Below are 17,087 nucleotides of genomic sequence, written 5' to 3'. Positions count from 1 at the left end.
TACAATAGAAAAGTTATTTTAAATTAAAAAAAACAATGTTGCTGTTTTTAAAGTATTTTGGACCAAATAAATGCAGCCTTGATGACCAGAAAAGACTTCTTTTAAAAAAATGTAAAAAAAATCTTACCGACTCCAAACTTTTGAACGCCACTGTATGCATTACACAAGTTATCTTTACCAATCACTAATATTTTTGCTGTCAGTCTCTCTTACGTTATAAAAAATGGCAGAAAGTAGGACTGTAGTGTGGCTTTAGTGTGAGACAAAGCTCCTGTTATTAAGTGTGACAAAAAAAGGAAAGTTTATCTGAATTAAGTGTCACAGTTCTGGTTCTCTCACAGATGTTGTGAAAGTCTCTGTGCTTTAAGAGCCACACGCCAGCCATCAGAAGTGGGTGGGCATGACACTCTTGTCTCTATTGTACAACAGTCAAAATACAGCCATCACTGAGAGATCTCGACAAAGAGCTGCTGACTGCCTGGGTTTCTCTGCAACATAAACGGGGTGAAGCGCTTTGCTCTGTCTCTGAGACAATAGGGCACTGCAGCAGTCAAATGCAACACTGACAGCGAGAAGCCGAGGTCACGCTGAAATCTCAGCGATGCTCAGTTTCATGCTGGTTACCATGGGGATCACAGAGGACAGAAATAGCCAGAAACTCAAAGAGGAGCATCTTTTAATGGAAATGAGTTACTGCAACACTCTCACACACAATAGCTCATAGTTATCTTCAGCAGCACATCTGTAATCTTCTCATTGTCATACTCTCATTGCATTTACAATTCACATAATCGCACAATCCATTTAGCTCTACTACATATATGTGTAAAGTGGGATTTTATGCAATTGCATGTTAACTTGTATGTTAACAGTAGAAGAGATGAGTGAAAACTTTAAATACACTTTTTGGTTTCTTATATACACTTTTATGTCTTGACCTACATGCCTACATGCATTGAGTTGCTGCCATGTGATTGGCTGATTAGATATGTTTTGTTAACAAGCAGTTGAAGACAGTTTTAAACCATAAGTACATTAGTTTAGCTTTATGGAAATGACCCACATGAATCATATGATGAAAAACTATGATGTGTGCGAGAAACCACGATGTGTAGGGCTGGGTACCGAGTTCGATACTTTTTAGGTAGGGCCTACCGACCGAATTGCCTCGATACTATCGAGTATCGAAAAATGACTTGTTGTTCGGTACCAGATTTCGATACCTAAGGGGTTAACTCGTCAACGTCAGTGCTCAAACCAAGCGTGCCGCACAAGCCCTGAAAAGTGAAGCCAAAACGTCTCGATCGCCCCCCGGTGACTGGTCCTAGTATAGGTTATAAGTCCCGCCTCCCCGTGTTATTTAACGGGACGTGAGACCAACTAAACAATTAAATACACTTCAAATATCTTTTTTCCAAAGGTGGTTTCTTTCATTTGCTGTCGTTTTTATCACGCTGATGTAAGTTCAAGTGTCTGTTTCAAAAATAAGTTGGTTTTTAGTTAGTTACGTGATGCGGTGGTGTAACGTCATGATTGACAGCTGTGATTGACAGGTTCTCTGAGCGAAGTAGTCACTGAAGCACCAGCGGACATTTTTTTCGGGATCTTCGGAGGACTGAGGAGATTGTATTTACTTTATTTTAACAAGCCTCTTGTCGTACTGCAATCAATTTTTAAAAAAATGTGCAGAATGCACTTTCCCTGCGAGAGTGAGGGCGGAGCGTTGATTTCGCGGCTTTACTTCCTGCTCACTACTGCGCAGGTCTGGTCCCGAGATCGCTACTGCGCAGACTCAAGTTCCAATATGTCAGCGCCATATCGGGACACTGGCGGCTTCAGTTCTCATCAATGGAAGAGAGCGAAGGGGCGTGGTCCATATTTTTTTACAGTCTATGGCTCAAACAAATACAAATAAAATGCACAACGACACACCTAAAGTCGCTCACGCACGTACACGCAAACTCTACACACACGGAACTCTCCGCGCACATCATATGAGACGCGCGCGCGCACACAAACTGTCCACGCACATACTCATGAGACGCGAGCACACACACACACAAACTCGCGCACGTACGCGAACACACACACACAAACTCTCCGCGCACATACTCATATGAGACGCGAGCACACACACAATACCCTAAGTCGATCAAAAGTGTGGCTACATTTCTCCAGGTTCGATGCCAACAGCGCGCGATGCAGAACTTGCGGTAAAATAATTGCTAATTGCTGCAAAGACCGGTACCGCGACAGATATGATGAGGACCTTGACAGTGCACGGAGTAAACGAGCAAAAAGTTGCTCCGTCTTCGACTGGTAAATGAAGAGATACCTTGTTGATCACTCTGACAGTGTTTATATTGCAATAATGAATGTACACTGCCGTTCAAAAATGTGTTGGTTAGTCAGTACATTTTTTTTCAGTAAGGATGCATTCAAGTGATCAAAAATGACCTTAAAACATGTGTAATGTTACAACAGATTTCTGTTTCAAATAAATGCTGTTCTTTTGAAATTTTTATTCATCTAAGAAAAAATGTATCATAGTTCCAAAATATTAAGCAGCAAACTGTTTTCATATTTCTGAAGGATCATGTGACACTGAAGTAATAACTCTGAAAATTCAGCTTTGACATCACAAGAATAAATTACATTTCGAAATATATTCAAATAAGATTTTAAATTGTAATACTATTTCACAATGTTACAAGTTTTACTGTAATTTTGATCAAATAAATTCAGTTTTGGTGAGCATGAGCTCTTTATATATATATATATATAAAAAATTGTTATTTGTTCCTTTGTGCACTGGCTAAGGAGCATGAGTCAAACTGAAAAAATAAAACCAAAGTTTTTCTGAGGTAATGTGTTATGTAATATTGTTAAAATGGATTTCATAAAATTGGTATCGAAAAAAGTATCGTTCAGGAACCGGTATCGAAATCAAGGTATCGGTATCGGTATTGGTATCGAAATTTTTTTAACGATACCCAGCCCTAATGATGTGGTTGTAGCAATCTGAGTGAGTTTGGTTCATGATATGGTGCATTATGCACTACAGCAATTTTTGTACAAACACTTTCCAGAGTGTTCATTTTTAGCAGCAAGAAAATAGATTCAGTGTTAAATTAGAATGACATGGTATTGCTACCGATAAAACATCCCATTTGTGGTGCAATCAAATCAAAAGCAATGGGTTATTGATAGATCGCACAAGTGCTCAGTGCTTTAGATCGAATCACAAATGGGATCAGATTAACCCACCAGTAACACTGAGGCAGCCAGCAGTAGAAACACCCACCAACAATTCAACCACTTTTCAACCTCTAGTAATTAAATCAATGAGTGTATGAACAGTTCATAAGAGCGAATTAAAGCTGTATTAACTCTGCATCAACAATCAATGACACAATTAAAAAAGAAGATCAAGTGACAGTCAATTCTACATTCTTCAATTTGACACTGAATGATTATTTATGAGACCAGGTATGTGAGTGTTTGGCAATTCAAGCTCGTTGTGATCTCTCTGACAGTGTCCTCTGTGAACTGTTAGAAATCTCTCTCCACAAAAAAAATCTTTTCTGAAAATGCATACACAATATCATCAACTTAATGACTGAATTAAAACAAGTGCAAAATGTATTCTCATCTGCCCTAAGGAATGCTAATTTAGACTTTAGACATTCAGAGCTGTTGTCTGGTATCATAAGCAGTTCATCTCATGAACTGTGTTAATTATGTAAGGAATAATGTACAATCAGCCGGTCATTACTGAAAAATAAACCCAACGGGGAGATCAGACCCCACCGTGGAGCGGAGCAGAATAAAGAGCCTGGCTAATCAAAATCAAGTATTCAGAGAGCTGTGCACATAATAAAAGTTATGATGTTCAGCTATAATCTTCAAGATGCTCATAATGGCCATTCAGAAACACTGGACCAGGTAAAATCAAACGATAATGTGTGTGTACACACACTGCCCAAAAACAAAGCTTGTAAACTCCCAATATGGGTAAGCTGTATTGCTTCTTTAGAAGGAAGTATGTATTAACTCTTTCCCCACCACTGACAGAATTTTCCAGCAATCTGTGTTTTACTCTAGGGGGCGCTATTACGCATCTTCTGAAAGAGTACAAATCTCTGGATCAAAACACAGGCGAAGAAGCAGAAACAAGCGATAGAAGCATTGCTTACGTACATGTAAGCTAATGCGATCATCAAACATTAAACAGCATATAGCCTACATCAAAACTGCCTAATGTTACAGAATGAAATGTTGAGGTACAGGTGCAAGCTTTGGGGGTGTTGATGGATGCGATCCACTTGATCTACTCAATCTATGTTTTGATTATCGTTCTGAATCAGATCCGATGAAGTCTTAGACAAACACATTGTCAGAAAAAAATTTCTCAGTGTTTTGTACAAATTTTTGCATGAAATTAAATATAAAATGAAATAGGCCCTACATACAGTGGTGATAACTCTCACACACACAACTTTAGAGCAAAAGAGAAAACAATCGCATTAATTTGAGCAAAAGTTCAGTTGGCCTGTAGCAATAAATAATACAAGAGAAATTAAGAAACATATACAGACTTTTCTTTCTTGTCTTTGTTTCTTTAGGCTGAATAAAGAGTTTAGATTTTCTTTGTTCTCCTTCCCTTCATCTCACACACCCACAGATATGCAAATACAAAAAACTAATGCATGAATAATACAATTTTATGAATCCACAAAAAAAAAAACTAAACATGTTCAGGTCACATTTCACCCTCAAATCAAAAGAAAATAAGAATACTATGTGCAAAAATATATTATGCATTAAAAATATACATATATAACATTTACAACCATGGTATCCTTTAAAAAATTTAAATAATATGCTTTTTTCAAGGAATGAGAATAAGATAATTTTGCATTACGATTGTCACAAAAAAAAAAAAAAAAAAAAAAAGTTAATCATGCTGGTAATATAATTTTTGTCTTTATGCAAAACATCATTTATGTCTATGTTTTGGGGTAAAATATGACCCAGACATGTTCTTGACAGCTTTTGTGAGATCCATCCAGTGTGTTTGAAAGCATAGAGGTGTCAATGCGACAGAAGCCCTGGGCAAAGCACACGATGATGAAGACAAGATGTGACAACAGAAGACAACTTCTCTGCAGTACACACTTGTGTGTGTGTATGTGTCACTTGTTGGTAAACAAGAATTATTAAACCAACCTTGAGAATGTATGAACTTGTCCTCAGAGATGTTAGTTAGGAAGTACAAATACCCACCTAAATATTCATCCCTGTATATTCCTGACGGATCTGAGCCGACCGTGATGAAAAATGTAGTGTGAATTTTTTTAATGATCAAATCTGTCTACAGTTATAAACATCAAGCAGTCAAATAACAGAATTTGATCAACAATACATGATAGGGCTAGGCATCCAAAACAGCACTATTCGCCGCATTGTTAAAAAATACTGAATGTGTGTGAGAGATTCATAAGTCTTCATTTAAGCCGCTTTAATCAGATCTAGTGTCCCAGCTGCAGTCCACAGCCTAATGAGGTCTACAGAGAAACGCTGCATGCTGTCTATAGCTCACGCCATTAGAGCTTACTGTGAAGTGGTCTCTCTGGCCCACTGCTTCAGTCAACACACAGACCCCTTTAAACACCAATCTCACTCAGAATGGACTTCAGACTGCATAACATTACAGTTGAATGGGCTAAAAAACTCAAATCCCAATGCTGGAAAGAGACAGAATACAACTTCATTATCGTCTCAAGTCATTTCTAACAAAACCTCCTTTTTGGAGAACATTAAAAAAAATAAAAAATAAAATAAAAACTAGAAAATACTAACCCTGTAACAAATCCCGTCAACATGCGGGCAGGGCTTTGACACAGGGAGCACAAGAACATCTTTAAGAAGGAACAGGAAAATTTGGTTGCATTTATTAATATAGCGGGGGGATTACGTATATGATGTATATTTCATAATGAACTATATGCCTTTTCCCACTGACTTTCTATGATGTTCAGAACGTTTTTAAGGATGCTGATTTTTAGAGGCCAGCTGTCTGACTCTGAGGTGGCGAACGGGGACATTGTTTGTGTAACATTAGCAACACATTATTAGCAGTTCAATAACATAGTCAAGCCAAAGGCTAATCATATTAATTACCGTTTGGTGTCTGACGTTGTAGAGAGTGATACATAAAACGCATCACCATCCTGATACATTGACCAGTAGACGAGCCTGTATAATTCACTCTTCCTCTTCTTTTGAATTAGTTCCTGGTTCAAACATATATGACTGAATTAAACCAGTATTTCCACTTGCCATTGTTTAGCAGCGTTTACAACAGTTGACTGAGCGGATCAGCTAGTCCGAGCTGGTGTGAGTGAGCGGAGGCGGGGACTAATTTGCATTTTCATGGATCCGTGTAGACTTAATGAAGCAAGGGTGTAGAGTTACATTCAAGCTATTTTAAGGCATGACAAATTATTTTCACAGGAAAATAATTGATTATAAAAGATGAGTTTTAAGGGATAAAATTACTGATTGCAGGGGGACTTTAAAACTCCCTGCTCAGTCCAAACGACCAGTTATTAAGCTTTAAAAACTGTTTGTCAATCACAACCATGAACACAATAACACATTTATTTTGTGTCCAGAAACTATCATGAAATTATCATGAAGTAGGAGGAAGTGAAGACATTTTTATATTACGCGATTTAAAGTCTGAAAGGTACAATAGCCAAAAAAGGCCAATATATATATATATATATATATATATATATATATATATATATATATATATATATATATATATATATATATATATATATATCAGAGTTTCCGCTAGAAAAAAATGGTGCCGGTCAAAGTGACCGGCAGAGGTTTCGTTTTCCGGACATTTTTATGATATGCCGGTCAAGTATCGCCTCTTAATTAGACAAGTTTAGGAAAACTGGAGGCAGGCTATGTAACTTAAAAAATGACATAATCAAGCCGAATGCAACATGTTTATTAGCCTAACTTTCAAATAGACGGAAAGAAAAAAAATTCTACTATGGTTCGTTTCTTCATTCGGATCTATTTGCGATCCATTCCATTCTAAACAAACAACGCATTTTATATGCTTCGTCCTTGTTTCATTATTCATTAAGATAATAATTCATAAATGCATGCATAATTATCAGTGAACTTGATAAATGTTGCAGATATGTTTTGCTATGCATGCACAAACAAATGCCTTTCAACTTATGTGTGCAAAATTCATAATAAAATGAATGTGCAGCAATTTGTACAAATAGAGAGTCTATGTCTACTATATGTGTTGTAGCCATTAAATAAGCTTATTTAGTTTAATATTTGTTAAAATATTATAATGTTATTTTTTTATTTATGTTGATTATGAAAAGTGAACCGCACGTGTAAGATAGGATGCGCAATATCGAGAGACATGGAGCGGGTCAGACATGATTTTGACCACTTAATTAAGTTTTGTTTTGTAGAAAGACTTTTTTGAAGTGAATTTCGTTTTGTATAAATTGTATCTTAATTTTAATATTTTTTTTATCAACCAATTGCCTGGATTTAATAAATAAGATGAATATAGCAGACGATAGGCCTAATCATGACGGCGCCCGCGCTGTCACTTGCATTGCTCGTGAACTGGAGCGCATCTCATCCTAATTTAACGAAACTCAGCGTAGGCCTCACAGACATGAAATATATCTTAAGAAAGCTTGAAATGTCTTTTTAACAATTTAAAACGAAAAGAAATAGGCTAGGCTACTCTCTGATTATGTAATCCATGATGTGCATTTCTCTCTATAGGCACGTTCACTACGGAGATGGCGAACGTCAACTTCATCTTTACAGCTGTTGTTGCTGTTAATAAACTAAAAATAATAGGCCTATAATTTTATTAAACAATAAATTAAATTAAATTATAATTGTATTTAAAAAGCAACAAAAAAATCCTGTTTAATTTTTTTTTTTTTTTTTTTTTTTTTTTTTTTTTAACCTATGTTAATTAAGCATTAAATTCAGGTAGGCTACTGAGTCGCTGTCCTCAGTGCCCAGAAAAGCGCTGAAACGGAGATGAAGGGGAACCCGTTTTTATTTATTTTTTTCATTTTTGGCTTATTTTAACTGGCCCATCCAGTTTTCTGGAGGCCCACCTACAATCAAAATCCTGGCGCCGCTAGTGCTTCGCAGCGGTCTGATATCAAGAAATAACAGACCGCATTCCACATTGGAATTCAACCAAGCCATGTAATAATGTTTAATAACTTTCAAACGGTAGAGCCTGTTCCTTTATAACATAGCCAAAGGTCGGTGTATTTTTGCTTTATACATTTTAGGCTTATTCTCAAATTCAGATTGTATTAGGGGGGCGGGATTATTAGGCAATTTTAATCGGACAATTTGACCGGAGAGATTTAATTTTGTCGGACATTTCATTTTTTTTCCGGCCAATGTCCGGCAATTACCGGAAACCCTGATATATATATATATATATATATATATTTTTTTTTTTTTTTTTTTTTTTTTAAGAGAAGGTAAAAATATTGTGTAAAACAAAATTATATATATATTTTTTTAAATGTTTGTTTTGGTAGGTAGGTCACTTATACTTACCAAGTCTGCAATTATTTGATAAAAAATACAGTAAAAACAGTAATAGTGTAAAATATAATTACAATTTAACATAACTGTTTTCTATTTAAATGTTTAAAAGGGTAATTTATTCCAGTAATGTAAGGTGAATTTTCAGCATCATTAATCCACTCTTCAGTGTCACATAATCCTTCAAAAATCATTCTAATATGCTGATTTGCATATTTATTTATGAATAAAAGTTTATTTATTTATTTTGCATTCAACTGAAAAATCTTTATTGTACACATCAAAAGCTGATATAATTTCATACGCATGTTGTCAGTTCATTTATTGTTCATTTACACAGACAAATGAACTGTTGAAGGTCTTTGGGCTTTATATCCAGCTATGCTAACGAGAATGGCACACTGGCCCGTTGAGCACTGGAGTTTAGCTCATTTCAGGAGCCAGCTGTGATCTATCAATCTTACCGATGAATGGCCATCTCTCAGTCTCAAGCCTAAAATAGACTGCCTTTTTATTCGTAATTGCTATGGAAACTGCTGGTGTGAGAACATCAGTAGGACTCTGAGATGAAGGCAATGCTTTAGAGATCCTGACCTCAGAAACAAACGTTCACAACATGGAAGAGTTTCTGCTCCTCACAGTGGAAAAAATCTCCCAGACCATTTGGAAGAATCAGTAACGTACAGGAGCAAACAGCCAGCACAATGTTTCAGGAAAGATTCCTGAATGACCTGAATGGTCCTGCCAAGGATTTAAGTTGGACACATCAATAATGACAGCCACACTCAATCTGACAGAGAAACAGCTCAAATCCCAGTAGGTTGTCTGCTAGAACAAGATAACTCAATGCTGTAATTGCCGCCCAAGTCACCACTACAAAGTACCACATAAAATGCCTGAATACATATAAAATGCCCATTTTTAGGGGTCGAAAAGCTTTCTGAAGGCATTGGATGTTTTTCTCCAGTGGTATTCAAATGGCAGACCGGCTTGGTTCCATCCGGACCGTGGGACAGAATTGCGTAATTTTACCGTTTCTACAGTTTAAAGTAAGCAGCATATTAAAACAACGGAGGGTAACACACCACAAGCGATTAGGGTAGTTTACGGTAAATGCTCTTTCTGTGCTACATTCTCTAATATTTTTATCTAGACCCAAACTCGCTTCATTCAAGCCTTTTCCGTTCTGCGCGCGTTGATGAGAATACAACAAATACAAATATTTTTTTATCTGTCATAGAACTGACTCTTGTGACAAGTTAACGCCTGGCGCCTTAAGACGTTACAATGTTATAAAACGCCTTAACAATGTTATAATTTGGAAAAATATTTAAAGATGGCTAGGAAAGAGAAAGTAACTTTACTGAGTACTGATCATTAGATTTTGTACATTGATTGTTTTCAGTAGTTTATTACGTTGAACAAAATATAAAAATGGTCCATACTTTTCTTAAGAGGTAAACCCTGCATCGCCAGTATGTTTTCTCATCCCAAGTCCTTCTATGTGCCTATATACACATAGGTGTCTAAATGTAAAATAATAGTAATAATAAGAAATAGCCTGATAAAACATCTGCTCTTACCTCTTCATATTCAGTTGGGAGAAATATTTACTTGGTTTGGTAAATATTGGCAAAAATTCGTAGACATCACTGTTTTGGCTTTCGGGGCCCAAGATTCTCATCCTTGATGACTATTTTGAATGTTTAGGATTTTTTTTTCTTTTACAAAGTACTACGGCTGCCACGATGGAAATGTATAACTATTCCAAAAAAGCCAAAAGGATCTCAGCTAGGTAGAAAATATAGAGACCAGACCTCTTGGAACTTTAATACCCCTGTTTTACACCATATTGAAAATGACACACATCTGCTCAAAGCAGGAAAAAAATTACAGTTCCTTCCTTAAATCTTCACAGGAAGTTTTTCTTTTCTGGCTTAAGGTTTTATTTAGCCTATTTTCCAAAATATTTTGTCTTTGTTTCTCCATTGTATGCACGAAGTAGAGAAAGTACACAATAAAATAATATATTATTTCTGACCAGAAGAATAAAACTTTCTTTCTGCCGCATGCCTTCACAGAGAGAATGAAAGGGGAAAACAACAGTGAGAGAATGTCAGAGAAATGAATAAAAGGATTGACAGGTAAAAGACGGGAGCGGCAGGATTTTTTACCTTATGGTGAAAATATACAGACATGGGAACAGATTATGCTGTCGAAGGCATGGCAATAGCCAGTATGAGGTCACTGAGGACCGGACCTCTGTATTTTTCCGAGGTGTAATAAAGGTTGCGAAATAATTACCTTATATATTATTACTATAGTATTAACTCCACTTTAGTGCTGCAAGCATATATTGCACAGCACCAAATCAAAGTAGGTGTTCACAGAGCCTTATTTTCACAGAAGCTGCTGAGCGCGAATTCCAGCACAGCGCAACGCTTCAGTAAATGGTCATAAAGTGCAAGATAAGATGTAAGTAGCGAAACTAAACATTTCATTTTTGACAGCTGTTTTAGGATAGAAAAGTTTAAAAAAAAATAAAAAAAACACTGACATGGTTTTAAAACTATTGTTATCCTTTTTTTGGCCTTCAAATGTCTTAAAATGCACACATGCAGGTCAGAGAAATCAAAATTTTCTTGGCAGAGCATGCCCCCGAACCACCCTAACTACAGGGAACCTCAACTTTGGTACATTAGTGATTATAAAACACAGCCTATGGCCCTGGTCCCTGGTACAGTAAGCATCCCATAATGACAGGTCTAATGAATATAGGCCAAATTACAATTGGAAGTGAGCATCTATGCTCTACTCAGTCCGAAGGGCAGAGCTCTAGAAGTGGAGACTTTGGAGTGAGCAGGGCACTTGCGTGTCATAGCCGTTTGGAACACACTTGGTGAAGGGAGCAATGACATACAATGTAATTTCCTCATTATCTTCACCATGCTACCATGAAAAAGCAGCATTAGCTGTTCCTACAACCGGAATTTCTTATTATTGCTGTTAATATAATTGTTGCAAATACATATACATTTTATAATTAGGTTTTACAAAACAACCTGAAATATTCTGTTTTAACATTAATTCGAACGCTCCTGCCAACAAGCTTTAAAATGGATTGTGAAGACTCGACCATAAACAATAAAATTACTTCCTTGAAGTGTCCATCGCATACATAGGTATGTATAGATAGATTCCTTATTGGTGTCCATTTCCAACAGGCTGCTTTACACAAGACGTCTGCAATATTGGAACGGTCTGTGAACACTCGAGAGCAAGACGACTGTGCAGGTGCATGCATATCTATCAGTGGGGATTTCTTTAAGACTGCAAGGGAAGCTCAGCTTCCCCTATAATGTCAAAAAATTAATGGTCAAATATGTACTATTGTGTTAACATTTTATTGACTAAAAATGCGTTAGAACACGTTCATCTCAAAGACGAGTTCGTTCAGAATCAGTTACATACAGCAGGTCGACTGACTCGATTTCCTTCTCATACATTCCCGTAGCGTCACAGTGCATCTCCCTGTTGAAGCCCAGCGTCCATTGACTTCAATGGGGCTGCTCTGAACAGTTTTTTTCAGTGCTTCTAAACTAGACGGTCATTGGATAAATGCTGCGATTATGTCCCGCCCACGGACGCTCAGCGTCTCTGGGGGTGAATGAGGAGTGGGCTGGCCAGGACTCCGGGATTCTGCGTGACGATTGGAGGGTCTGTCGAAAGGCTGCATCTCCTTTTGATTGACAGCGATTTCATACAGTAAAAAGTCGCTGTCGCTGAAGCTGATTTCTCAAGTGTAGTTGAAAGACAAAGACAAAAATATATTATTAATAGTAGTATTATTATTATTATATTATTATTGATACTTTTATTATATTATTACATTTATACACTTATACCTAACTCTTCTGACCATTGAGAGGATACAAGTCACTGGAAAAGACGCCTAGTTGGTACGACAGGGTCACAGAGTATTTTCTTGAAATGGGCAAGGGCAGAATTTACGTATAAATAAATGGACAATTTTTATGATGTAGGTGAAAAATGAGCTTCCCCTCTTTGAAAGACCAGCAGCCGCCACTGATATCTATATATGTATTTAGACATTATCAGATGATTTCATAGCATTAGGCTTGTTGTTAATGTGATAATTCTGCATATGGATATTGCAAATTGAGTTACATTAAACACAAGCCAGCAAATTCTCACCTCTGAAAGGTTATATTTCTTTTGGTATTTATAGATTTTACAGCCATAGGCTGCACAATGCTGAGACATTTTCAATGAAAATGAATTGATTTGTTAGTGTGAGTGATGAACAGCGTAGTGTTAACAGTTCCAAGAAATGCGGACGCCATAAGTCGCCTCAAGACCTTTCCTAAGGGACTTGTGGAATGGCCCATCGTGAAGGGATTGTTTATTTTCATTTGGAACGCTCCTAAAAGTAGTATCTGCTTCCCAAAGTGCCCTTCAATGGTGCAAAAATGCCGTTTGGAATAAAAATGATGTCAGAAACAATCATTTCCATATTTCATTGAAATTATAATTAAATTACAACTGCTTCATTTAATTTTATTTTATGATAAGCAATTTTGATATGCTGGGTCATGAAGCGATACCTGAGAACCATAAAGTATCAGCAGGAAAGCAGAACTATTTTTTTTTTAACATTCGTTTAAAGTTTATAAGATTAATTACCTCTACTTTACCAGTACAGAACCAAGGGATCTACAGAGAGCAGAGATTATGGCCAAAATAGCAAGTATATATATAAAAACGGCCCGAGGATAATCTTTCTTTACAAACAAAAGGTAGAAGATTCAAAAAAGGGCAAAAAGTGTGGTCAGTTGAAATCTTGTCAGTTGACCCAAGGTATCAGACAATATAAAAATGTTTCTAGACAAATTGGTTCAGAAGTTATAAGCTAAAATTTACATGCAATTTGAGCCATTATAATTTCATTGTGTTGCTCAACAGCATGATAAGACTTTGGGCCAGATTTACTAAAATCTGCCAGCGCAAACCCTATTTTGGCGTTAAAAAACTACTGTCAGGATTTACTAAAGACACGCAGTGAAAAATCAGCGCTTATTTTTGCGGCTGACCTTATTGCATATGCATTTGTAGGAGTTTCCCTTTCAGATGCATTTAAATGAATCACGCAAGGTGATTTACTAAGGATTGCGCTCGTGAATTTACTGGTATCTGTGCCATTATTTACTGGCCAAGAGATTAGATTGCGTTGTCATTCTGGAAATGATCCGGCTGCGTCTGTGTTCTTTAATTTGCTTGTCGTCAGTAGATCACGCGCAGAACTCTCCACTCCCAACGGCGCTTTTTTGGAATTGCGCTCTCACGCTAATTTGCCCTGTTTAGTAAATCTGGCCCTTTGTGTCTCTATTAATCAGAATCAAAAAACTTCTCTAACATTAAATTTTAAAGCTCCTGTCATGCTAATACAGACTCTTCAACATCCACATTACTGACAAGCTGCAGACGTACCCTTTGGAAACAACAGCGTTTGAGAGCTGTAGACCAGCTCCATAGTCATATTCAACCTGCCTGCAATTCTAGTCACATATTCACAGATAACACTCATTACTCATGCAGAGATTCTGAATCAGCCTGCAGGGAATATGTGCTAAACTAATTCTGACTCACAGAGCTCAAAGAGAACATGTCATAAATAAGTATATGTCTGTTCCCTTGCTCTCTACAGACAACGGCACCAACCTGTACTCTTCCTCAGTGAAGATGGGAATCCTGGAGGGCTGAAGCACAGTGATTTCCACTGTGGTTCTGTTCATCTTCACCGGCTCTCCATCGTCATAGGCGATGACCACCAGCTATGAGAAGAGGTTATGAAAAATACATTAAAATGCAGTTCATACAGACAATGACTTGTGTCTGAATTAAAATTTTCATATTTTTGTGGGCCATTGTCTAGATTGTAACAAAAAATGAAATTCTTTTAGCTAAGAACCAACACATTTTTGCAGAATATTTTAATATTAAATAAAAGAAAATTCTTCCATGAGGGGGTTTGGCATCACGCCAGCTTTGTTTACAGGTGGACCATTAAAAAACGTGACGCACACATCTCCTGGAAATCCTGGAGAATTCAACCAATCAGATGACGACTTTGAAACTCCCAAAGTGTTTCCCATTGTTTGTGTGTCGTATGCACCAGACATTTTTATTGCTGACGGAAACATACATAAAAATAACCATACAGCACAAAAAAATCAATCAATCAAATACAAATAATAATAATATATTACAGAAAAATAATCACAAGAACAGCCCAAAAGAAGAGCAAATTCTAAACCGTCCTTAACTTATTAGCAGATATTGACATTCAAGTAATTTTCCATTTCTTTTAAGAAGACAGAAGACAGGGTTACAGTTTGATCATATGCATTTGTGAATGTAACATTTAAATGAATTATAATAAAAATAAATTAATAATAAAACAGATCATTTATGTGGTGGGGTCTGAGTCGAAATACCCAAATACAATGTTTTCTCAGATGTTTCACGAGTTCACATCTACATATAATTATTACGGTAAAGGTTATGCGTATTTGGCGTGCTGTCCGGGTGGAGGGCTCCGAGCTCGGAATTTCTGCCCGAACCCAGAGTACTCCCCCCGTTGGTAAGAGTAGATGGAACTAGAAGTGAGGAGATGGAACTAAAAGTGAGGAGATGGGGTGGAGGTGGGATGCTGAATAAACCAGCCTGATCTCACGGCAATTCGTACGAATTCTACGAGGTGGCTAATTCGTACGAATTCATACGACCTCACTTGTACGAATTCGTACGGTTTTTGCTAAATTGTACATATTTTACGAATTGCCCAATTCATATGAATTCATACGAATGACCTACCCCTGACCCCGCCCCTAAACCTACCCATCACGTGGGTTTAGACAAATCGTACAAATTCGTACGAGTGAGGTCGTACGAATTCGTACGAATTAGCCACTTTTTTATCACTCGTACGAATTTGTACGAATTGGTCGTGAGATAGCGTTGGAATAAACTGTCAAGGAACAGAGGTGAGTTCTGCTGTTATTTATATTGTCCTGAGTTGATTACTGATTGATCTCCACTTGTGCTAATTGGGTTAATTATCTGCACCTGCTCCTCCTGAACCTTGTTAATAAAACATCATATTGAGAAGCTTGGCAGAATCTTACACTTGACAAAAACGCCAATATAATTCCAAAGACAAGTCATTTTTTACAATCAAGGTTTTCAAACAAATTATTCCATAAGGAGATTACAGAAATCAATTTCTAAAGAAATAAAGATCTTATTTTATTTTTTATTTTTGGCTTACCTCAGAAAAACAAATTTGACCAATAGGTGTATCACAAGGTTTATGAAAGGATGCAATAGGCAACGGAGAGTGATTACAGTTTTTAAATAGTATTCACAAACCAGAATAATGCAATAGCTCCCATAACTATAGTAAATTGGTTTGGGGTTATTATTGGTATTTGGAGAAAAAATGTGAGTACCTGAACAAAATACCTTGATTATTAAACAACTGCTCCACCAAAAGCAAACCATTACTAAACCAATTATCATAAAAAAAGATTTGGTCTTAAATAAATTGTTCTTATTGTTACAAAAAAAAAAAAAAAAAAAATTATAAATTAGAGCCCATACTCAGAGAACATGTTGATGAAAGTTGTAAAGTTTTGATAGAGAATTTAGATTAGATTTATATGTCATAATTACACATTAAGAGAAAATGAATGCCACCAAATTGTGAAGTTGAGGAAAAACATTTCAATTAGAAGCTGGTTTTGATAGGTATTGATTCAGCTCATTAGTTTTAAATGTATTGTTGAGGGAATCAAAAACAATAAAATCCAGACCACCATTAGGCTATTATAAGACTTCAGTATGACCGACTTACTCGTATAGGTGATTTGTTTTTCCATAAAAACATTTTTGTGTTACCCAGCTCCATTGTCAAACGTAACAACCCAGCGTTGAGTTATTTTTCGCAGGCATTTTACATCATCTTCAGAAGAGAGCAATTCTAGCAGTTACATTGATTTGGTGTATTTCTTCTGTAAAATATAGGTTTGTATAAATTTTATTAAATCTATGTATGTATGCATGTATGCATGTATGTATTTTATTTTATTTTACTTGAAAACTTGTTTGAAAATAAAGTCAGTACACTCATGTGTATTCAAGGTAAAATGAAAAAAATGCATTACTTTTCACTTGATAGTTAAAACATGTAGACATTCCTAATTAATTTTATTTATTGAAAATGCTATAATATTTTTTTTTTCTCAAAAGAATTTGAAATCAACATGACTGAACAAATAAATGGCAAATATAAAAAATTTTTTTTTTTTTTTTTAAATCACATTTACATTATCTTGGACATCATTATTTGTCACTGAACCATTGTGCCA

General features: G+C 36.3%; 1 protein-coding gene across 1 annotated transcript in view; it reads right to left on the bottom strand.

Annotated features, from left to right (window-relative positions):
• Window positions 1–17,087, bottom strand: part of pcdh15a (protocadherin-related 15a) — a 231,075-nt gene that overhangs the window by 57,267 nt on the left and 156,721 nt on the right. Inside the window, exon 22 of the mRNA XM_079856369.1 lies at window positions 14,380–14,492. Coding sequence (XP_079712495.1) covers window positions 14,380–14,492 — 113 coding nt within the window. The remainder of the gene's footprint in view (window positions 1–14,379; window positions 14,493–17,087) is intronic.

This window comes from Squalius cephalus, assembly GCF_949319135.1.
Source record: "Squalius cephalus genome assembly, chromosome: 21".
Classification (NCBI taxonomy): domain Eukaryota; kingdom Metazoa; phylum Chordata; class Actinopteri; order Cypriniformes; family Leuciscidae; genus Squalius; species Squalius cephalus.
This window is presented reverse-complemented; position numbering and strand designations above follow the sequence as displayed.